This window comes from Daphnia pulicaria, chromosome 4, assembly GCF_021234035.1.
Source record: "Daphnia pulicaria isolate SC F1-1A chromosome 4, SC_F0-13Bv2, whole genome shotgun sequence".
NCBI lineage: Eukaryota > Metazoa > Arthropoda > Branchiopoda > Diplostraca > Daphniidae > Daphnia > Daphnia pulicaria.
The window spans coordinates 1,391,319-1,415,315 of record NC_060916.1 but is presented as its reverse complement, the minus strand read 5'-3'; the positions used below and the strand labels follow the sequence as shown (position 1 = coordinate 1,415,315).

The 23,997-nt window shown below is 44.1% G+C and overlaps 4 protein-coding genes and 1 pseudogene across 9 annotated transcripts in view; 1 reads left to right on the top strand and 4 right to left on the bottom strand.

The window, feature by feature from the left end:
* The window catches only part of LOC124335996 (serine/arginine repetitive matrix protein 2-like), a 32,037-nt gene extending 17,105 nt beyond the window's left edge, over positions 1-14,932 (bottom strand). For 2 of the 6 annotated variants that reach the window (XM_046789500.1, XM_046789503.1), the window contains exons 1-6: positions 14,586-14,932; positions 11,226-14,315; positions 9,659-9,845; positions 5,025-5,179; positions 2,626-2,720; positions 89-235 (exon numbers count right to left, since the gene is read on the bottom strand). In XM_046789500.1, the coding sequence (XP_046645456.1) occupies positions 89-235; positions 2,626-2,720; positions 5,025-5,179; positions 9,659-9,790 (529 nt within the window). In that variant the 5' untranslated portion in view covers positions 9,791-9,845; positions 11,226-14,315; positions 14,586-14,932. Of the gene's footprint in view, positions 1-88; positions 236-2,625; positions 2,721-3,783; positions 4,506-5,024; positions 5,180-5,708; positions 5,916-6,900; positions 7,136-9,658; positions 9,846-10,008; positions 10,166-11,225; positions 14,316-14,585 lie in introns of those variants that run through there. The other 4 variants (XM_046789502.1, XM_046789505.1, XM_046789504.1 and 1 more) reach the window with 4 other exon arrangements.
* Positions 1-23,997, bottom strand: part of LOC124336387 (calcium uniporter protein, mitochondrial-like) — an 878,707-nt gene that overhangs the window by 21,581 nt on the left and 833,129 nt on the right. The window lies entirely within an intron of this gene.
* LOC124336054 overlaps positions 1-23,997 on the bottom strand; it is a 570,649-nt pseudogene that overhangs the window by 391,528 nt on the left and 155,124 nt on the right.
* Positions 14,102-19,877, bottom strand: LOC124336697 (2-oxoglutarate dehydrogenase, mitochondrial-like). The gene is made up of 13 exons (XM_046790478.1): positions 19,611-19,877; positions 19,159-19,374; positions 18,917-19,007; positions 18,817-18,837; positions 17,579-17,837; positions 17,257-17,491; positions 17,002-17,181; positions 16,647-16,937; positions 16,293-16,578; positions 15,668-16,234; positions 14,939-15,539; positions 14,217-14,315; positions 14,102-14,156 (listed from the first exon to the last, which is right to left on the bottom strand). The coding sequence occupies exons 1-13, from the start codon at positions 19,875-19,877 to the stop codon at positions 14,102-14,104; spliced, it is 3,168 nt and encodes a 1,055-aa protein (XP_046646434.1).
* LOC124336089 (cytospin-A-like) lies at positions 20,504-23,770 on the top strand. The gene is made up of 3 exons (XM_046789723.1): positions 20,504-21,434; positions 21,500-21,658; positions 21,719-23,770. Exons 1-3 carry the CDS (start codon positions 20,700-20,702, stop codon positions 23,240-23,242), a joined length of 2,418 nt encoding a protein of 805 aa, XP_046645679.1. The 5' UTR covers positions 20,504-20,699; the 3' UTR covers positions 23,243-23,770.

The following is a 23,997-nucleotide window of genomic DNA, read 5'->3' as shown; positions in this document are numbered from 1 at the left end:
ATGCAAGTCTACAACCTAAATAATTAGCCAATCAATCGAAAAACCGAAAAATCATTGAGTTCAAAGAAATCGATAACAGTCGGCTGACCTGATCTGGTTAGCACCGATGTCTTGGTGGTGGTGGAGCTGGTAGATGTAGTGTTGGTGGTGGACGAAGATGATTGAACTCCGCCGCTGCCGTTGCTGCTACTGTTGTGACTGGTCGATGTCGACTGAGCGGCTACGCCGCCGTTACCTGTTCAATAAAGACATTGGCACACAAGAGTCAGGTGACATGTATACATGGCGCGGATCGAGATTAGTTCAAAAGGGGAGGTCGGTGGATAAGGTATACAAGGTTCCTCCCTCTTTAGCCCGGCTGATTCTGTTGGCTTTTCGGCCATTCGATTGGCTCCATCATCATCATCATCATCAGATGGATGATGATGATGGCCCTTAACGGTTAGCGATCACGCTATACGGAATAATGGAGAGCGGAAGTCGACTGATATGTAGGGAGAGAGAAGAGACGAGCTTGTGTGTGTTAAATGGGCGCGGTTGCCCGATGGAAGGACACAAAAGCGCTCGGCCGGATGTGGATGCGTCTGTGGATGCGCGCTCTTTCGGCGCGAGTTTGAAACAATGAGCTTCATCCGCCATCATCAAACAAAAGAAAATAGAGAGAAACACCATCATCATCATCTCTATATCCTCCCCCCACCTCCCTGCACAATCTCATTAGATCAATCATCGATCCAGCAAAACAAGAAATAAAAATAAAGGTGGTTCTTATTTTCCCAATTCCGGAGAGCTCAGAGAGAAAGTGTTCCGCCGAGAGACGGATAAACTTGTCATTTCCTAGGCGACGGGACCCACCCACCGTGAACATGAAAATGTCTTGCGTCAAACTCGATCCACTTGGTGTTGCCGTGTGACGATGTTTATTTTCTATTCCTAAATTTTATCGAAACAATTTTGCCCTTTTTTTATTTGTGAGGGACTCGCCCACTTCCGCCGTTATCCGGCGAATTTTTTTTTCATTTTATTTCCACATGTAAAATGCAAAAGCCTCGAAAAAAAAAACCCTACGAACCGCATCCGTCCATCATCTTTTTTTTTTAAGCTGCGTGAACAACGATGTTGTACGTGTAACAAGACAACACCCGACTCGCGCGGATGGCACGTCCAATATAAAACGCCAAACACACACGAGGCGCACACTGTTAAGTTTCCGCTGGAGACGCGGGCACTTGGCGGCGGTGGGGCCGTATCAAACAACATCACCTGCTCCGGTTGGATGATGATGATGATCCTGCTGATGATGATCCGAAAGGAAAGTAGCACGCTGCGACTGTAAACTTTTGCTGCGATTGAGGCGGAGCTTGTTCTGAACAGCGCGCAGCATTTCGCATTCACCATCAAACTTTTTCCAATTCAAATTTGCCGCCAAAATAATATTTTAAAAAATTGACAAGAAAAACTATCCAGCCGGCACACAGACACACACACACACTTACTCAACGGTATTAAGGTAGTGACTAACACGACCGGCTTGGACAACAGGTGGATTTATTTGTTATTTTCCACGGCGTTAGTTCGTGCCGCCTAGCTGAGAGAGCTCCGCTATGTGTGTCTTTGCTAACGCCCCCTCACGGCATCCATATACCCATCCATCCCCTTACAAGAGACAACAATATATGCATGTATGTAGGGGGGGGGGGAGAGAGAGAGCATATCAATTTATTTCTAAATGTGGAACCGCTGCGCAGCCGATTGTTGGGGTGAAAGAGATAACGAACGAAAATTCAGAGAGAGAGCTGGGCGTGATCCAGCCAACGTCAAACCCCGGCGCTATATAAAAACATATCCATCCCCACCGCGACAGTGACAACACAGTGGGGGTATGTGTAACAAACGACAGACTAGTTACGTACTACGTATATCTACTATGGCGGAGGTAAAAATGATTTGATTTTGTTGAAAATCTATTCAAATGATGGCTCCATGGCGATGCGCTTCGATGCCCTCGGCTGATTTCCACTCTGAACTCTCGGCTGCAGCTCTCAACGTTTTGTTGCGGGGAAAAACCCATCAGAAACAAACTCGGCGTGTATACAACTCGTATCACGTCGAGGCGGAATGATAATATAAATCCAGGCGACTGCTAGCTGCAGAGGATGACACTTGGCAACGCCTCCTACACCCGCCAAAACATCGTCAGAAATTTTTATGACTCTGTCGAGAAAGAAACAACTAGAAGAACAAGGGCGGATGCGTCGGAAATGAGAGTTTGTGCGCGTCTCGACGCGCCCAACAACTCTCTGCGCCAACGTCTTTTGATGATGACCCTGCAGCTTTCTGATCGTCAACCGAGCGTGAATTATAGAATACATGTAGTACAAGCACAGGACAGACTAGGTAGTAGTCATCTATCCGACAAATCCTAACGGTTGGTTGCCATCCATCCAGCGGGTGCCTTTCTATACATTTTGACGAGCGAAATGATTTTCATCTCCGTGCCAAATTCGGGCCGTAATAAGGTTCCGCAACTGTGCGCGTGTGCACATTACAATGTCATCCGGTTTCCAACAGAGGGACACAATGTACTGTACTGTAGAAGAATAATAAAATAAACTAGACACTCACCTGATGATGTTGGGTTGACGTCAGCGGCGGATGCGATGGATGAAACTGACGCTCCGCTCGACGATTTGAAGAGTCGTCTGGTCAGAGTGGACCCCCTTTTGGAAATATGAAAATCAATTCAAAAACAAGAAGAGAAAATGAGCCATGGAAAGGAGAAACTGGTCCCAACTGGCGGAGAACAACAACCAGGAGCGTCTGAGAAGGGGGGAAAAATAAAACGGGCCGACGGACTATAATCAACTCCCGAAAAATACACACACACAAAATCCTATTTTCTTTTTTTCAGTGGGTGGGGCGTCGTCCCAGTGTAAAGTGGGAAGGAAGAAGCTGATGAAGGAGAAAAAGAACAAACAAAAACACATCCTCTTTCTTTCTTTCTCTCTCTCGCTATATTGGGGGCTCCTTAATTCTCTTATATTGTCTGTGTTACACAGCTGGGGGTGGTGGTGGTGGTGATGGTGGGGGCTTGGGTATTGTCGTCCTGGCGGATTCATCAGAGACAATACGAACACACACGCCACACACTCTCGGACGTGTGAGCGGCGGCACCCTCTCCCAATTCTATTTTTGTTGTTATTTCGTTGTGTGTGTGTGTGTTATTTGCTTTTTCTCTCTCTCTTGTTTTGTTTCCTCCACGCCGACTGTGCTAGAGGAGGAGCCCCTAGGAGCTCCGTTAAGAGGCTGTCCGTCAAAAAGATAAAAAAGACCCGAGATGAGGAGGACGGAAGGGAAAGAAAAGAAAAACACAAAAAATTCCACTTTTGGAACACTTTTGAGCGGGAGTGTGTGTGTTTTTCTCAAGGAGGGAGTACGTAGTATGTAAGAGGCCCCACAATCCATCATAGAGCTATATATAGGGGGAATGGGGGCCCCAACGAGAGCCCCCGACCGACGGAGAAGATTCTCGGACCCATCACACACGGCGGGCGTCTGTCGGCGCTGTTGACTTCCAACTCTCATCAGTCCCTCTCTCTCTCTTGGCTGCCTCCACTCTTAACTCACGAGGAACCTGGACGAGCAATGACTCACACGGCCGGCCAAAACTGATGAACACAAACACAAATTTTCATTTTTCCGAAAATTTGTTGTTGTAAAACTTTTCCGCACCCTCCACTCTGTGACTAACTGGGCAAACCAAATTCTTCTGGAATTTTTTACCTTCTGAACGACATGGTCGATTTTTTTCTGTACGTGTGTCAGGTAGCGAGACAAATGAATGAGAGTCGAGTAGATTAACTGTTAAACCGACACACGCAATGCTACAGGCTGTTAGCAAAGAGGCGACCGAGTGAAATACGGCAGACACATTTGGAGAGAGATCCTGCAGACAAATGAATCTAGTCTATCCCGACCGGATCGAAGTGCTGGGACTAAGAGTAACGATGTGAAACTAGTGTGTGTGCGTTTGCCACTCGTTCGTTTTCTAGACTGAGAAGAGACTCTTATTCCCTCGACTGCGGGGATAAGTTTCTTCTTCTTCTTCGACTCCTGGCAATGGATCAACAATGTTTCTTCCTTCGCTCTTTGACGTTGTATATAGTCTTGTGTTGTTGTTGTTCTCTGACCGCATATACAACAGTGAAACTATTCAATTTAGTCGCGTTATCTCTTGAAATCTAAAGAGAATTTAGTCGAAGCGAACCGCAAGCGAGCGGCGAGACATTCTTCCGCTTCTTTCCAGCCTACACACACACACACATATACATCTGTCTGTTAACTCTCACAAGGATCGATCCTGCTGATGCCCACCCTGCTGCTGGTATTTCCGTTTTCAATTTAGGGCTGCTGCCTTTTAATTATCTCGTGCTGCCTAGGTCACTAGACGTCTTAAGAAAACAAAAGTGAAAAATGTATAGATCCGACAGCTGCAGAGCGGCCGGCCGGATCCCCCCGAAAGTCCGTCTGCTGGCTATCGGAATCCCACGGGCTTATTAGACGCAAACATGGGGAGGTTTTGTTAATGTAAATTAAGGAGGTGGAGCGAGCTGGAATTACAGCGGGCGTCGGTGGGAGGATTTCAATATCAAATGGGGATGAAATTTATACGCCCCGCCATCCAAATTGAAATGGCGCTGAGCTTAAAATGAATTGATAACAAGGAAATGTTGAAATCCAAATTCATTTCCTTGTCATTTCCCAAGAAGAAAACATAAATCCTCACATCGAAAAAACATATAAAAGTCGATCTAATAATATTATCAAGAAATGTGTGTGTTTGTTATTTCTAGATGTGCGCCACCAAATCCAATTATAGAAAATCGTTCCGGTTCACACATCACGCGAGAGAATCAGCAAACAAACAACCCAACAACATGTAACAACTATAACAACGAAGAAAAGAGAAGAATCCTTTCGCGTTGTTGGGGGTGAAAAAATATAGAAAATGAAATCGACTTAACTGTTTTAAACCGAGGCGCAGAGTGGGTCCGGCTTCTTTTAGAAGTGCGTGAGCTTGACTGTTGGTGACTTCTTTCTCGGTCGGTTGGCCGTTCATCGACGTAATCACGTCGCCTTCCCGGATGCCTTGCAGCGCTGCTTTGCTCCCAGGATTCACCTGGCAAAATATCAAAAAGTATTAAAAGTTTATTATAAATGTTTTGTAATCACTCAGTGAAATTCACATGACAAGGTTTTTATTATTATTATTATTATTATTCCCCGGGCACTTCTTATGCAACACAGAAATAATCACGTTATTTTCATGAATAGGCCGAAACCCGAGAAAATCCTTTTCAAAAGTTCCAGACGTGCCGGAAGTGACTCGTGACATTTTCATTCGTTTTTCCTAAATGACTTCACTTTCGGAGCTGTTCCGTTTTTTTTCCTTGGTTGCCGAACTGCGTAATAACGGTTAAACAGGTAAATTTCCCGCACATTTTCTCGTTTTGAAATCAGAAACCTCAGTGCGATTATATTGTACAAGAAACGGGAATACTCAATTAAAAAACAAAAACAGCCGGTGGACTTGAGAGAGAAACGCACACCGTTGGCGGTTCTTTTCTGTTTTCAGAATTATTTTCGGAATGAAAATAAACATCCTTCAAAAATATATTTAAAAACAAAAACAGAAGGCAGTAGACTACCGTGTGCTGTGTGCGAGTCTCTCTCCTCATCGGGTTCGAACTGTTCAAGTGCAGCAACGGCGTCCTCCTCCCTTCCGGTCGTCCGCGGTCGGAACTGAACATCCGCCCTTATACCAGCAACTACACTACACACCACCGCGTGTCTTTTGTTTTATTTCTCTTTTGGCTTTGAAATGATTCAATTCCCTTTCGCTTTTTCACGTGATTCGCCCTTTTTTCAAACTCGGTTTTTGGTTTTGTTTGGTTAATAATATACCCGCAGGGGGGGGGGGGAAAGGTATACGGTACTCTACCAGATTGGAAAAAAGAAATAAGCTGATTTAGCTAGGCCATGGCTGCAGGCAATCGATAATCAAGAAACAAAAAAGTCAATCGACGAAAAAGGATGTGAGCTGTATAGCGAGTTATCTAAGACAATGACATTTGGCAGCCCCGGGACTCACGACGAAAATAGTACATTACTTTTAAATCAATTAACTTTCATTTTGAATCCACGTGCCTTCTAGACGATGAAATGCAACTCTTTTTCCTTCGACAACACAGGTTGTTTGTCACACTAAATCAACACTCCCACACTTCCAAAAGTTTACTTTAGTTCTCAACATCAAAGGCACTAATTAATTGGCTACTACTGACATTACTAATTAATTGATACATTACATTTCCGAAGTTTGAACAAGGGTCTCAGTCTCCTAGTCTTTCACACAGACACACAGAAACTTTCGATTTTGAATAACGTGTCGTTTCAGACGACTAGTGACTCAGAATTTGATTCTTGACTAAATTAGGATGTTGTCAGTTTTCCACATTAAACATTCAATAAATATGATTTTCCATTAATAATTGAATACTCAACTATAATTTCATTTAAATTAAATTATAAAATAAAATAATTTGCAATTGAATATTTAATATCTAATTTCTAAAGAATATCATAATTTCAATCGTACAATTCTGTGGTCTACGCGTGCGGAAAGTTTCGAATATCGTTCAAGGAAGAATAAAGTGGACAATTGGCGACTGAAATTTAGGACTTGGTGAAAACCGAACATTCGCTATTAACAGTCGTAAACGACATCCTAAAGATATCTGATCCTCGAAGACAATGTCAACGTGCAGCCATGTGGGATATAAAGTTCCAAATTGAAACGAAATCCGAAATGGATTGATTGCTATCTCTCTGTCAACTTACATCGTATTTCTTGCGTCTTCCTCCACTGAAAAACGAAGTCGCCGATGACGCCATAAATTTTGAACAAAGAAGTAAATCACAAACTATAAATCTCCGGTTTGAAAAACTCAATTGATCAAATTGAAACCAAAAAATGGCGACTGCATGTAAAAACTCGACGTCTACACTCTAATAACAGTGTAGGTATTCAACTAGTAATAATAAACAGATGAACTAATAACGTGTGTCTAATGAACGACGCCGTGTTTCGTTGCTAACTGCGGTCGACGGGCCTTTTGGGCTTTGACGATTTACATTCGGGCCGTCCAGGGAGTATTTCTTTTAATTCTCCGTTTCCATTTAGGAAATTGAAAACGCTCTTTAACACAGCTCGACGTTTGGCATGTTCAAGTATTCATGTCCTAAACAGTCTGATATATCCTTTCACGGCCCTGTTTCATTTTTTCTCTACGGGATGGAGTAAAAAGAAAATGAGCAAAGTGGGCGTTGCCTCATTCCTGTATAGTTCGGCATATCGGGTTTCAATTCTTTAATATTGTCGTAACACATGTGCTGTTGTTTTCCGACCCCCCTCCCTTTTATTTTAGCCTGGAAACAAGGAAAAATGTAGCGGACCCTTTTATAAACACAATCACGTAGGAATGTTAAAAGAAAAACACTTGTATTTGTTTGAAATCGTATAGAGACATCTAACGGGACCGTCGGTTGCGTCACGCGTCGGTCCCGCACAACAGATGCCGCCACTAGAATTTTAAAATAAACTTTGACGTCATAAAAAAAGAAGAAAAAGAAAAACTAATTTTGACTTTCCAAATTGGCCAATCCAATTAGAGTCCGACACGGCGGAAAAAAAAGCCAGACATTGTTTTGCGCTCTAAATGATTCATAATTAAACTTTTGTAATTTCTTATATTGATGATTACCAGCTGTGGCTTCGTCATCAGCACATCGTTCATCAGCACACAGCCAGCGATGACGTCGTCCTCCCCGACATTGTCATCCATTCTCCCGGTTTTTTGTTTGAATTAAAAATGAACAACTCGGAGAAAGTGACAGCCCGGGAGATTTAAAAGTTGGGCGTTGATGCGTGCAAAAAATAAGAAAAAGATGGAAGCGCGCAACTGGAGGAATGGGTGTAATAATCACGGGCTGGCTTTTTTTTTCTGAATGTTTTGTTGGGTGGCGACGCCGTTGAGTCGACGACGAGCGTCTCTCACACAGCGTGACGAATCGGGAATTCCTAAAATACACACACACGCCACGCAAACATATCAAGAGAGAGGAGGAGAAATATATACGCACACACGACCAGTCCTTTAGATCTTTTTCACCCAAGGCCAAAGTCACGTGATTATCCTCGTTACTCGTATATGCGCCGCCAACAACATATACACACACACACGTACAACTATTTTTTTCCCCTTCCCCGCTTATATATACACACACACACACACTGCGTACATAGGACATGATGAGCGAAGAAAAGAAAAAGAGAGCCAACCAGTGTCTAAATTTGGCATCAAGCTGGCAGACCCAAGCAAGCGTCTGTATAAGTTTAAAGGTACTATACTACATACCTAATCTGCATCGCAAGCCTATCCTTCTTCCGCTTTAAACCTCCCATCTCATCCGCTGGCCAAGACGATATCAAAACGTCTTCTGTAGATTGAATGCATTCGCGCGGGAATTTCAAATTACATGTTGGATCAGATTTATTTTTAAATCATTTTTAGTCCGGCATTGCTGGGGGAAATGTATCCGCACACGTTCTATCGATTGTTATAGATCCAGCGCGTACGCTGTATACCTATCATTCAGGTCTGGACATATGTTGTGTTACATGTGTCGACGTCGCAGGCTATACGTGATTGTTTTATTCATGAAAACAAAAAGGGATGGTTATCGAAACCAGATCGAATGGCTCTTCTCCAACAAAACCAGCACGCGAAAAGAAATAAGAAAAATGGAAAGAAAAAGAAACGAGACAAAATTTCGTTCGTGTTTTTATAAAATTAGACCAGACGAGATTGGAATTGTTGAAGAAAAAAAAGGCAGAGCGTGAGTGCAGCAGAAGAAACCGTGTCAAATCGTTCGGGAGACATCTGAAATCTCTTTTTCTTTTTCTTTCCTGTCCAAAAAGTGTCTCTGTTGGGTTGGCAGAGTTTTGCCTCATTAAACGGATCGTTAATCTCGTCCGTGTGTCATTTTAGCGAAGGTCGGGACGGCACAAATCACAGGAAAACGGACGTGTTTCGCCCACCCAAAAGAAATCCCGAAAAAGATTGAAACATTCTCGGTTAAAAAATTGTTTTTGTGTGTGTCTAGTGGTTGCCGGATTCATCTCTAAGCTTATTTTTTTTCCCCAACATTCTTTATTGAGTGATAAATCGACGGAAGCAATCTCCAGGATGCCGAGAGCACTTGAAAAATATTTCTGGGCTATATAGTTCAACTTTCAAGAACTTTCTTTCTCTATTTCTGTCATACGTCTAAAATCGTAAATCACGTAAGAAGACTTATCATTATATACGCTCGACGTTGATAAAGTCAAACCAAAATGGCCGCTGCTGCTTCTGTATGAATGTAAAATGCGCAAGTTTCAACGTCTTATATTGGTTTGATTTATATTGCAGGCTCCGGCCGGACCCAACCAACAACGGGAGCAAAAGAGAATGACTACAACAATACTATATAGCTGGGCTCTCCTTTAAATAAAAGAGCAAACACAAATGATGGATTGTGTTGGAATAATACTTACGCGAGCGATGCGGAGTTGGACGCCAGTGTCGGATCCTCCTTGAATCCGGAAGCCCCACGGTAGTCCGCCTTCCAGAATCACTTGACGGCTGTTATTGTTGTTACTGGTGCTGCTGGTGGGGGTATCCATCATATTAGAGAGATTGGTTGCTTTTCTTATTGGGGGGCTCCTGGCACTGCGGAGGCAACTTGACGACATGACCGGATGAGCAAAAAGAAAAAGAGAACAAAAGATTTCGAGATGAATGTTTGTTCTTTTGACTCTCATCCTTCCCACGGCAGCAGAGAGTTCTCTATATAATATCATCCATCACTATCTCTCGACGTCTGATAAGCTCATCTTTTACTATCCTTCCAATCGGCCCTGCCCAGCGACCCAGAATGTGTGTGACTCGAGTGAGAGATGCTCTCTTGTTTTTCCACCAAAGATCGCCCAGCTGTGGGATTCATTTCTTATCGGCGACAAATTTCCAGTGTAGACAACTATAACGCGCGCACATAGTGACGTCTGCCAGAAAAAAGGAAATGTACGTTTTGTTTTAGATTTTTCCCAGCAGCGAAAAAGTTTCTATTGAAAGACAACGCACATATAACATTCTTCTTCCGGGGCATTGACCGACTCAATGTGCCCAGCCCCAGTAGTATATATTTATCCACATACACCACGTCCAGCAGCAGTTAGAGTTGAGTGAAAGTCTATATAGACCAGCCAGCGGCGGAGAGTTTCAAGTGTAACACGATCCCGAGAGGGCAAACGGATCACGACCGTCGTCGTCAATTCTCCACGTTGGGTGGAGGGGAGAGAGTCTGAAACGCATTTCCCCACACATGTCCAACACAAAGTATCACGTATTTATCCCACCCTGCCAGTGTATAATGTCGATAAGACGGGCCTACTGCTGACTATATATAATACTCCTTCATGGGACTTGTAAGGCTAAAATCCACTCAGGAGCGCTGGAATCCCCACCCACCCTTTTGCGGATGGCTATAGAGGAGATCCATTACGCACACACAACCCGTTTGTGTGCTGTCCCGCTCATATCCCATTGTGTCCGTCAACTAATAAAAGACGGGCCATCATCTGTCTATTGAAAATGAAAAGGGAAATTATTTAGATTTCCTGGAACGGAGTATTGCGCATATTCATTCCGCAAGGCCGAATAATTAATTCCGAGCGTTAAGTTGAACTTTGCCCTTTTCTCGGACGGCAACAATCTTATAACATGATTAGAACTGTACTGTCTTGTGTGTGTTACTCTCTTCCGGGTGACGCCACGTGCCTATTGGCCCGTTTACATTCAAAGTCCCGAAAAGAAAAAAAAGGACTAAAGGCTATACTGGTCAACAGGGGAATATCATCGATCTTATGTCGGCTATAGGAGTCGCCCCTATTAGTCGTCGACTGTCGGCTTCAGACTAAAGAAGGAACCAACACAAAAAAAAATGGACGTCTACACACAATGGAAATGTCAAATAAGACAAGCCGAAACTACTCGATCGGAAAATAACAAAAGATCGACTTTCCAATTTTTTCCTTTTTATTATTTTAATTACATTACTTTTACCTGATTGATTTGACGTCGATAAAAGATTTCCCAGTTGAAAGAAGTAATGGCACACAATTTCAAATGTCTTTCAAATTTTGTTCACCGCCAACCGGTTTCCATCTCGGCCGTCTTTGATCAACACCAGTCGAATCCAGTTCGATCGACATTCATCCCATTCGATTCCCCTGCTCAAACAAAACGACAGGATCTCTCTCACGCACTATGTACACACACGCACACACATACACACAGACACACACACGCAAAGACACTGTATCACGAACCGAGACACACGCGGACAGCGCAGGGACTGCGGTCGCACACCAGAAACTTTTTTGGACACTCTTTGCCAAGGCAACAACTTTTTGGCTGCCGTTTGGACGACTACCAACACTGGAAAGACGACGACTACCGTCAACACACTAGGATCGAAGTCTCTCGTGTGTGTTGCGCAGATGTTGTTTGCTGCCCAGGAACGGTTGGAGGGGAGGAGGACGTCGATCGGCTTGGGCTCCGGCCCCCTCTCACTTTTGCGCCAGCGCAGTCCAAACGAAAGTGAAGAAACTACAACCAAGTAGAAAAAGGGAAGCCAAGGGAATATATATCCGCTGATGCAGATGTGTGTCTATAGGCAAAAGAAGATACACTCTGCGCCAGTCCTAAGACCGAGAGAATTTTTTAACGATTTTCTTCCACTTTTTGGGTTTATCTTCTTAAAACGCCAAATTCCCTGGACGTTCTGCTGGAAACTTGGGGGTAGCGTGTCTTGTATGGATAAACTGGAAGTTAAAAAAGTGTGCAAGGGGAGGAAGGAACTAACGAAGACTATTGGATCATCTCAACTTGGGAAAAGTTAAGCGTATTGCCAATGATATCCTATTCACGCCGTGGTGCGCCAGGGGCCAATGCGATCAAACTGGCAGTGACGTCATTGCAGCTGGACCCCCAACTACACACACACACTGACGGACCTCTTTTTTTTTTTCTATTAATACACACGGGCCGCAGACCACCGGCCAAAACCCCCTCCTGTATAAAGAATAGGTAAAGAGAAAAAAAATAAAAAATAGGCCGAAGGTATTGTGTTGTCGCCAAAACATTTCGGGGTTCATCATATCAAACAAGAAACCCGACACACAGCTGGATTCCCCCCGGATTGTAGCCGCACGTCCATCTGTTTACACATTCCTCTCCTGTAGGATTGTGTGTACAACACCAGTGACTTACTAGACGCTGCGTACTTGGAATCGGACGCCCGTTAAATCGCAAATAATAATTTTCTTTTTTCAAATGTTGTTGTGGGCTCGTAAAAACCACATGGTGTCGGGCCGGTAATGTTTTCTCAGCCAAACCGACACACACCCGCTGGGCTTGAAAAAAACTTACACCAAAGGACTCCAGACTCCAGTTTTGAACATGGGCTGTTTGTTACAGAGATCCCGATCGACACTTTCTGTAGCCGATAAGATGAGCTGGAAAAAACGCCGCCGCCGCCGACCGCTTACATAAGCCATTTTGGGTGTTAGCTCTACAAAAGGCAAACAAGACACAAATCACACAAGACACAGACAACAAAAAAATATAAGCAGAAAGGCACACAAACACAAAAAAGCTAAATAATAAATCCATTCACAAGCGGATATGAGGTCAAAACCCTATGGAAAAAAAGTGTATTATAGTTTATTTGTTTTTGGGTTCAAATCGGGATGTGGAGGAAGTGCTTTTTCTTTTTTGGACAGATAGATTAAAGATGTATAGCCAAGCCAAAGGCGGGGGAGTGGATGGGGATATTATCGTGTGCTGTATACAACAGCAAATGAACATCAACACACCAAATCAACAGCCGGTTCAGACGGTCTCCATCAACGGCTATATACGCAACACGAGCGCGCGCGCCCAGGTTATCTTTCGGCGCCTCCGGTTATACAAATGATAACCCACCCCTCCGACAGACGACGCAATCAATTAATTTCTTCCTCATTCCGCCTCATTCTCTACTCTCTCTCCTAAATAATTCGTTTCTTTTTTCACCTAAATGTTTAGTGTTTTTCAATCACACACACACAGAGAGAAAATCACGTGCACAAAATTAATTAATTCCTACCCTTTCCCCCAAATAAAAAATATTATGAAGATTTATCAAGGCCTAGGAAGGTGTGTGTGCTGTAACCTCTGGTAATTTTTAGTTAATAATATATTCTTAATGGTATATATTATTCTTTTTTAGTTAAAGACGATATTTAAGAAGAAGAAGGAGAAACATTTTTTTTTCTTTGTGGAGGAAACAATTGAGAATAATTAAAAAAGAGAGAGAAAAAAAATATGAAATACAACATTTCCCCGAAATACCTACAGGACCGGTGCAGACGACAAACACAACCTCAATTAGAATGTAACGTGTGTTAGTAATAAATGTGTATAGTGTGTGTTTGAAAAAAACAAATCAACGTTTTTTTTTTTTTTCTCTTTAAGGAAGAAGCCCGGGGATTTTTTCTTTATCTGTTGAATTCTTTCCCGTTCTCCCCAGAAAAATAAAAATAAAATAGTGAAGAAAAAAAAAATTATTTTTAAAGACTTGATCACTTTTCGCCGTCTTATCTAATTTAAACGCGGGCACATTTTGTTTTCAACTGGGAGCGACGGGACGGCTGGTAGGGAGGAACTAAGAAAAAGAAAGACGAGTGTGGAAAATCAAACAAAAAGAAGACAGGATAATATTCGTGAATTGAGGCTAATAAAAATCAACACTAACGGCTCCGTATTTCTTCTTTGATTATCAAGAAAAGTTCTTCTCTACTAAATCGTTGCAAATTTTGCGGCTCAAAGCGCACAATTCTACCATCCAATAGTGGTGGTGGGTGACGGATGGGAGATATTAAAGAGTGTGGAAATCACTATTCCTCTTCTTCTTCTTCTTCGTATTGCTTCTTTTCACTAAATTCTTTTGGGCTGCGTGAATAATTCAAAAAAATGTGTTTTGCGTGAACCCTATTTTCTGCTTTTTTCTACAATCCGGCGAAAGCGTCCTCCAGCAGCTGGGCGGCTTCCTTCAAATGTTGTCTTTTGCTTCCGGTAGCCGGTGAAGCAGAAACTCCGCGACCGACGTAACTGTCGAAAAATAAAATAAAAAAATAAAATTCGATTAGTTCGAAACAGAAAAAAAAACAAAACTTTTGCGGATTGAAAAACATCAAACAATCAAACAACAATCAAGGACGAACAAACGACTTTTAGCGGTTGCCACTTCCTCTCCCCCCTACTCCTCCCATCTAAAAACCCGACACCAAAAGACAACTAAAAACAAACGTCGCCAAAAAAGATAAAAACACGAAACGACCAACGACAATAAAAATCTGTGATTGAGACGGGTGGGTTCACCTAACAGGCCCCCTGGCGGATTCGGAAACAGACGCTGATGGATGGCTCGCAATGACATCCGCCGAGCTTGGCCTGCCCGCTAGTCGAGCCCACTGTCGTCGCCACCACGAGGCGTCGGGAGGTGAAGGTGGTGGCGGTGGAGTGCTAATAACACAAGACACGTACACACACACAGACACACAACTCACTCTGGTTAAGTCAGTGGGTTTTTTGTTTTACAAATTTTCTTTTTCGGTGCTGTTAATCGGAGTGGAAAAATAAAAGTAGTGCAAGAAGCCAAAAAGGAGTTGATCGCCAAGGAGTAGCCGGGAAAGAAGTTAAGAAAAAAGGGACGGGTCATTGTGTCATAGTACCTAAGGCGTCGCTCGCTAGAGCCCTGCATGGCCGTGTGGAAACGGGGCTGGACAAAAGACCAGACGCCCATGTTCTTGTGCTCTTCCTGGGCCCACTTCAACTCGGCGTTGGGGTACTTGTTGATCTCGTCGCGGATCAGGTCGAACGGGAACGGGCAAATCTGCTCGATCCGGGTGATGGCCACGGCGCTGTCCAGTCCGCGATCCTCGCGGGCCTTCTTCAGCTCGTAGTAGATCTTGCCGGAGCAGAAAATGACCTTGCGGACGGCTTCCGGCTGGCTGGCGGCGATACCGGCCTCCGGGATGACTCGCTTGAACCCGGTCGTCTCGACCATGTCGTCAAACGAGGATTTGGCTTCCGGGTGACGGAGCAAGCTCTTCGGGGTGAAGATGATGAGCGGCTTGCGGAAAGGCATGGCAATCTGGCGGCGGAGGATGTGGAAATAATTGGCCGGAGTCGAGCAGTTGGCCACAATCATGTTCGTGTCGTGCAGCTGACGGATGGCGAACTCTTCCGTTTCGGCCGGGAAAGTCTCCGGGTCTTCAGAGCAGGCGTGCAGGAAACGCTCCGGACGAGCCGACGAGTGTTCCGGACCCATACCTTTTTTTCCCAACAATACCAAAATAAATTAGATCATCCAATCAATCATAAGTTTTTCTCGGGGGAAAAGAAATAAAAATAAAAAAATCACGCCCAAAAACGAAAGGAAACGGATGTTGCGTGTGTACCTTCCATTCCGTGCGGCAGAAGGAGGACGATGCCAGACTGTCGGACCCACTTGGACTGTCCCGAGGCGATAAACTGGTCAATGATGCACTGGGCCGTGTTGAAGAAATCGCCAAATTGAGCTTCCCAGCAGACGAGGGCGTTGGGATTGGTCATCGAGTAACCCAGTTCGAAGCCGAGGACGCCAAATTCCGACAGCGAGCTGTTGCAGACGGTGTAAGGGGCCTGGTCGGGGTACAGGTTGCACAGCGGCTTGTAGGTCGACTTGTCGGACGTTTGGTGGTGCAGGACGTGATGGCGGTGACTGAACGTGCCGCGCTCCACATCCTGGCCAGACAGGCGGACGTGAATGCCTTCCTTGAGCAAAGAACCGAAAGCCATGGCCTCGCCGAGGGCCCAGTCGACCGTGCGGGTCTCGACCATCTCCATACGGGCGCGCAGGATGCGCTCGATACCCTTGTGGACGACAAATTCGGCAGCGTTGGGTGGCGTGCTGGAAAAGCGCTTGCCAATGTGCTTCAAAGTCTCTTCAATGACGCCGGTATTGCCCATCTTCAGCGGGTTCTTGCCTACAAAGTCGATAAAAGAAGTTAGGAATAGAAACAACTGGGAAAAGAAATGGCTCACCTTCGAAGAAACCGGACCAGGGTGAATCCAGCCAATCCTTGTAGCGGATTTGAGTTTCTTTCTGGGCTTTGACGTAGGCCTCTTCGCAGATTTTCTCGTATTTATTACGGACATCGTCGACCTCTTCCTTGGTGACGGTTCCCTCCTCGATCAGCTTGGCGCTGTACTTTTCCATGACGCTCTTCATTTTGCGGATCTTGCTGTACATCAGCGGTTGCGTAAACATTGGCTCGTCGATCTCGTTGTGTCCACCGCGACGGTACGACACCAAATCGACCACGACATCCTGCGGAATTCAAAAGAATCAGACCAGAGCTGGAGATTTAAAAAACAGAAGAAATATTTGAATTGAACCTTGTGGAAAGTAGCGCGCCACTCTGCGGCCACTTTGCAAACGTGCATGACGGCTTCGGGATCGTCGGCGTTGACGTGGAAAATGGGGGCATTGACGACGCGGGCCACGTCCGTGCAATAGGGCGACGAACGTGAATGGCGGGGATCAGTGGTGAAACCAATCTGGTTGTTGGCCACGATGTGAATCGTGCCGCGGGTCGTGTAGTCGGGCAAATCAGACAAAGTGAACGTCTCGTACACGATGCCCTGGCCAGAGAAAGCGGCGTCGCCGTGCAGAAGAATCGACATCGTCTACAGGAATCCAAAATAAGTTTAATTCATTTTTGTTTTTCTCGAAATTTCTAAAGAATCAGACCTTTTTGCCTTCGCTGTCGCCCTTGTAGAACTGCTCGGCGCGCGTCTTTCCCTGCACGATCGTGTCGACGGCCTCCAAATGCGACGGATTAGCCACAACGGCTAAACGGATGTTCTTATTCGTCACGCGATTCAATCGCTCAATGTACGTGCCCAAGTGATATTTGACGTCTCCAGATCCCTAGGCAAATAACGGGTGGCTATCAATTTCCAGTTCGCTGGCAACAAATAATGCAAACTTCTTTCGATTTCTTACATCATCGGCGGCTTCCAATCCGGCGAACTGAGCAAAGATTTGTTCGAGAGGCTTGCGACAGACGTTGGCCAAAACGTTCAAGCGTCCTCGATGGGGCATTCCCATGATGATCGACTCGACTCCCAACTCGCTGGATTTGTCGATAATGGTCTTCATGGCCGGAATAAGCATTTCGCAACCCTCTAGGCCGAAACGTTTCTCGGACGTCCATTTTCGTGCCAAGAAAGCCTCAAATCTATAGGGATTTTGCCCGGATCGATAAGTATTTGTTGACAAACAAGATCAAAGGAGAAAAAAGTTTGAAAGTTTAGGGTTTCCTTACCCGGCCGCACGTGTGACACGGGCCAGGAGGAGTCTTTTGCCTTCGGCGTCCAGACTCATGGCGCCGGGCGTCTCGAAACGCTTCCGAATCCAGTTGCATTGCTCCAAAGAGTTGATGAACATAAACTCGACACCAATGTGACGGCAATAGGCCGCCTCCAGTCGGCTGAGGATCTCTCTGAGTGGCAGTGCTCGCTCGTCCGGCTTCCCGATGTAGGTGGTGGCTGGCAGTTTGAAAATTCGGTCCATATCCTTTTCCTCTGTTGGTACCAAATAAAACAAACTGTCATGTTTGATATTCTCAATCAAACGAGTTGAATGAGAGCAATTGAAAAATGTACGACGTAAGTAATTGAGCTCCAAGGACGACAAGGATTTTTTTTTACAAGGCAGTCCACCAGCATTAATCAGCTCTTAACAAGCCCTTACTTACCGGAAGAAATCCATCGGGTCTCGAACGCAGATTACAAGGGATAGCGCAACGAAATGGAAAAAAAAAAAAAAAGAAAAGTGATAATACTACGTACGCCATTGGAGGGAGCGGGCAAGAGGAGGGGCCACTTCGTAGTGTGTTTGCTTCTCAGATAGCTGACTATCACTATCATGATCCATGCCTAGCGGTAAATTATCTAAACCAGGTTAATCTTACGCAAAGCTGAGCTGTGCTGTTTGATTTAGCATGCTACTTTCAACAGATAAGGAAAATCTAATGCTTTTCAATTGGTTTTTTTAGGGGAACTGTAAACAATAAGCACACACATGATTCAGCCACAGTCGGCTTGATCCATAAAAACCAGATATCAAAGAAGCAAATTAGAACAACTAGTACTAGATCGAATGGGTTAAATAAAGCGAAGAAATTAGCGAGTGATGAATGGTTTTTTTTTTTTTTTTTTTTTTTACCAAAACGGTAGGTGGCCAGCTGTAATTCAGGAGCAATGGTCGCGTCCAAATCGGCCAAATTGATGCCCAGTGGATCTAGGTCGGCTATATGGTGTCCTCTGGTCTGAGGAGTAAGATAAGTACGCGGGGCAAGAAAGCAGGGGTTGGGAGATGAGGAGGACGCAATGCCAAAGCGGTTAACAACGAAAAACAAAAACAAAATTAGAATTAGGAAAATAACATCAACGAGAAATTAGGTCAAAATACTAGCATTAAAAACAAAGTTATATAAAAGAAAGAATACCAAGGGCCAGGCAACAAGCAAAATAAATAATGGTGGGGATAGACTTGACTTACCTGCCTCGGGCAAGAACTTCCCTGTTCACGTTTCAAAGGGCGCGTGATCTCATGCGCTTGCAAAATTTTTAAATAGTCTGTGTGATAAAACGGTCCTTACCCAAGTGAGTCTCTCGTTTTAACCTCTCGTTTAAATCTTTGGGACCCTCAATTTGAATAGGATCCAGAAAGGCACCAAAGTGTCCTCGAATCTGTTGAAATCAAGCGTTAACAAAAAAGAAAAATCGAGGGGGAAAAACAGTTGGGTTGGGGTTAGGTACAGAAGGAGAATTTAGAAGTTTTGCTTCATCACGAGACTGGCCCTTGGTTGTTTTTTTCTTTTCAACACAATTCTTTTGTTACCTGATAGGAACGGATGATAGCTTGAACAGCTAGATGATCGTCAATCATTTTTTCATCGATTGGGAGACCGGTGGAAACACCTGACATCGACATTTGCGGCACTAAAGCTGTGATTGGAATTTCGTGTCTGCCTGGCACAGCCAAGGATGGTGGTGCCTGATAGGCCTGGCCGGGAGCAGCACCCGCGCTGGCATTTCGAAAGAAAGAGTCCCATGACTGGATTAAAAGAATGGAGAATTAAATTATTTTGCACTGTTGAATAAGTTAAGATGAGATGAAATATAACATGAAAACCAATCAACTTCAAGTACAAGCTGACACAGATTTGGAACTGGTCCAAAGCAGTTTCAGCCAGTTAGAGCTACATTTATAAATAGCCAAGCAACTGTGTTTTTTTCACCAAACTAGGAAATTTTTTTAGCAAACAATATAAAATTTTCTATTGTGCTTACTGCATGAACACTTTTGGGATCTTGCAACCAAGAGTTGTACATTTCCTCAACATAGACTGATGAAGATCCATTGAGGAAAGGTTCAGCAGCAGCCTGTGAAGGTGGAGGTGGTGCTGCGGAGTATTGCCTGATGTTCAAGGCAGCCAGCGGTGCTCTTGCTGATGAGTTCTGAACATAACCTTTGACAAGCCAAACAGCTAATCGTTCAGGTGCTGCCCCAGGTATGAGAGGCAGCAAGCCAGTAACAAGACTTCGTGTTCTGTGCATCCTTAGTTGACGACCTGTATAGCCAAGCAAATACACATACAGGGTTAGATGAAGCAAACAAGGCAATGGCACCGATAAATGCGTCTAATTCAACTTAGGTCCAGTGAAAGTAGTTGAAAAATAAGCGAAAGCTCGACACAGTTTAAGGGCGCCAAAATTCAAGGACGAACATTGCAGAAAACTGTGGGGTACTGGGTCATCCTTTGCTATGCAAATTTTCTGCGTTTCAAGAAGTAAACAAAACTTACACGAAAAATTGTTTAAACGAGTCAACAAGAGAAATCCCGTCGAAATTCCAACCTTTACTTGTTCGACCGTTCGTCAGACGAAATTTTAGGAGAAAAGGCAGAGCAATGGAAGGAGTTTTTCTTTTAGACCCAAGGATGCCACGTGATTTGATTAGCCAATAGAACGAAATCGCCAGGAATTGCGTAACCATTCCTTATTTTTAATCAAATCTATGAACTATTTACTGAATTAAATGATCCATTTTTATCTCTACATAAAAAATACATTTTACCCTTTTCAAAAGGGTTAATTATTTTTTTTTCTTAATTCTAAGGCGTATAATTGATGGTAGGTTAGGTGGCGCTGTTGTTGCAAGGGGGTGGGTTCCAACAGCTGAGTCGTACGATACGAAACGCTTGTTGTTTTGACATACACTCGAGACAGTCCGGCCTCAAGACAGTCTAGTTTTCTCCCGTGGGGAAAATGTGAGAAGAATTCATAAATTGGAAAGAACTATACGTTTTTCGAAGTCAGTATTCCTTTGAAGTGTCTAAATTTTTTTCAAAAATTTCGAAGCCAAGTTCAGGACGTCAAATGATGAAGTTTAAGTCGCTTTTCCGTCGAAAAGCGTCACCCACTGGCAATAACGAAGCGAACTCGGCCATCTCCCCATCAGCTTCGTCCATATCGCATTCGTCTTCGTCATCATCACTTGCTGCTCGTTCAGCCAGCCCTCCAGTTCAATCTAATGGCCATGGAGCAGAACTGGTTGAAGCAACAATGTCTCTTGGGAGCCCTCCCATTACAATTACATCTAGGATTAGATCTTCCACTGACCCAAATCTTATTTCACCGAGAACAGAAGCACTACCACCTGTACCTATGCCCTCAAATGATTATCTGATGTTTGTTGAACACCAGGATGAAACTTCAAGCCATTCTGAATATCCTCTCATCCACGCCATCAATCGAGATGTAATCAGAAACATTCCAGGCAATGAAGGCAAAGAAGACATTGATTATGCTGGAATGGCAATGAGAGATTTGGTAGAGAATGGGGCTGTTGGATGGGAACGCCAATCCAGACAGAGCAGTGGAAGTGAAGTTTCAGGAGTAAGCCTGGCATGCCTTCAGGGACGAATCCAGCAGATGGAAGAAACTCATCATAGTACTAATGAAGAATTACAAGCCACTCTTCAAGAACTTGCAGATCTTCAAGTCCAGCTCAATGAATTCCAGGCTGAAAATGACAAGCTCAAAGATGAAAAGCAAACCCTAAAGAGGAAGCTGGAATTAAGGACTGAACAGTTCAAACAAGCTAGAGATCAGGTATTACTTGTAAATTGGCTTACATTTGTTTCAAATATTTCAGGATTACATTGGTTTTCATTTAGATGGAGTCACTGAAGCAGCATTTGCTCCTGCAGTGCAATGAAGCCGAAGACGAACGAAAAGCTCTTCAAGCCAAACAAATAGAATTAGCCAAAATGTTAGCGGCACAACAAGCTGAAGCAACCGAACGTGAACAACATGTTACTTGGCTGACATCTCGGGTATGAATGAAATTCGCATTGTATGACAGACATTTGTCTTATTATTCATTTATTTCACAGGTTCGACATTTGGAAGCTTGCATTGATGAAGGTGATTCCAAACTTCATTCAGAGTTGAACAAATTGATGAAAGAAAATGAAAAACTGAGGCAAGATAAAGAGTCAACTGAAGGGACGGCCATTACCGCCCAGGATCAATTGGCGGCTGCTCAACGTGACAATGCCCTTCTTCGAGACCAAATTTCTGCCTTGCAAGAGGAGAACCGAACGGTTCGTCAGAAATCGAAAGAAGAGGTAGCCGATCTGGAGTACAAAGTTGAACAGTTGCTAGCCAAGAAGCAAAGCCTTATTGTCGAAACATCTACGCTTCATTCAGCCGTCGCCGAGTTGGAATCGTCATGCCGTCGTCACTTGGAAGATAAACGGGAAATGCGTACAACCGCAGCCGACCAGCAGGTGAAACTGGCCGATGCCTTAGCCCGCCGAGACGAACTCGAAAGACTGTCATCTGATGAACGAGCCAAATGGGAAGCACAACAAGAAGAGTGGCAACAATTTCAGAAAGATTTGCTGACAACAGTTCGAGTGGCCAACGATTTCAAACTGGAGACTCTGGCTAAAATGGAGAAGGTTATGGAGGAGAATAGGGTCCTTCATGAAAAGCTTGGAGCCTCTACACGATCCGAAAAATTCGGTTCCCCTGAAACGCGAACTGCAGCTCCAGTGAAGCCTCGTGTCTTACGCTCTCTATCTACTTTGGACTCGAGCTCTTCCAGCGTGTCAAACAGCCTCCTTAGCGACATCAAACCTCGCGCTGTAGCCACTCGCGTTGACAAGGGATCGGTTAAGCGCATCGTCGAGAATCTAGAGGTGACGGCCTCGAACGTTCGAACAAAACCTGCTGGCGAATTAGCCGAACCGGCTCCTCCATCAATAGCTACATCACCTTCACCTCCTGTAGCGACTGTCCGGCCACGGTCTGAGCCAATCCGACCCACTCAGTTGCATCGTACTGAGAGCGAAGTCTTTCTACGTTCTCCAGTTCGGCCTATGGAGACTCGTTCCTCCTTGACCGAAGCACCAGTTTACACTACTACAAGTAGCAGCTCAATCAAAACGACTTCGCCACCTCCAGCCAGTTTGCAATCCGGTGTTCTCTCAGCCTCAGATTTGCAGCCTTCTGAATCTTCAACAGCTGGACCTTTCTCCGGTCAAGTATCGGATCGTAAAGATCCTCTAGCTGGCTTGGTTAAAAATGGCGGATCCAAGCGCAACGCCTTACTGAAATGGTGCCAAACCCGAACCGCTGACTATCCCAACATTGACATCACCAACTTTAGCAGTTCTTGGAATGATGGGTTGGCGCTATGTGCCTTATTACACACATACTTGCCACAACAAGTGCCATTTGAATCTCTGACATCATCAGACGTGCGGCACAACTTCCAGGTGGCCTTCCGTGCATCAGAATCTGTCGGGATCCCCACTTCGCTCGATATAGAAGAGCTGGCCTCTTCCGACAGGCCCGACTGGCAATCCATCATGACATATATCACCGCCATTTACAAGCATTTCGAAATCTGATGAGATTTTTTTCCAATCTTAATCTTTCTATTTTGATTTCAGTTTCGGAATTCACTTAAATTCTGGCTAATTGTGGACTTTCTTAAAGTTTGGAATATTCCCGCTCATATTAAATAGGATGGCTACTAAACTAATTTTTTTTGAATTTTTTTTCTTCTTTTTAAAATGGTGGTTTGTCGACAAAAAAAAGACCAAATTAAGATTATTCGTGCTATAGTAGACCGTCACAAAGAACCATTCCACTAATCCCATTCCAGCAGTACTGACTACATGATGATTTGCTGTAACCAACAGTAATCCTCCTCATGCTAACATTTTCTTTGGGACCATTGATTTCTTTTGTAGCTTCCAAATACCATGTTTCTCTGTCTTAAGCTCATATTATGTCTCATTTTTAATTGAAAAAAATTTAGATTGAGAGGGAAGACCAACATCTGAGAAGATATAATTCTGTGTAACTGTGTATATTGACCGCCTTCCACACTGGAACTATATATTCGTACAATACAAATTCGGCTTTGGGATATATATGGTAGTTTACTTTTTGTTTGGTGCGAGAAAAAAGGAACAAGGGGAAAAACCCAGAAATTCCGTTACGCTTCACGAACTAAGAAAAACGGACTGGCAACGTCGCGAATTTAGATTTTTTAACCGATAATGATCTAATGATGATAAGAATCGTAATCTTCAGTTTGCTTCTTTGAACTAGTCTTAAATCGAATTATATTCTTAAGGTATATATATCTAGGCTAAAT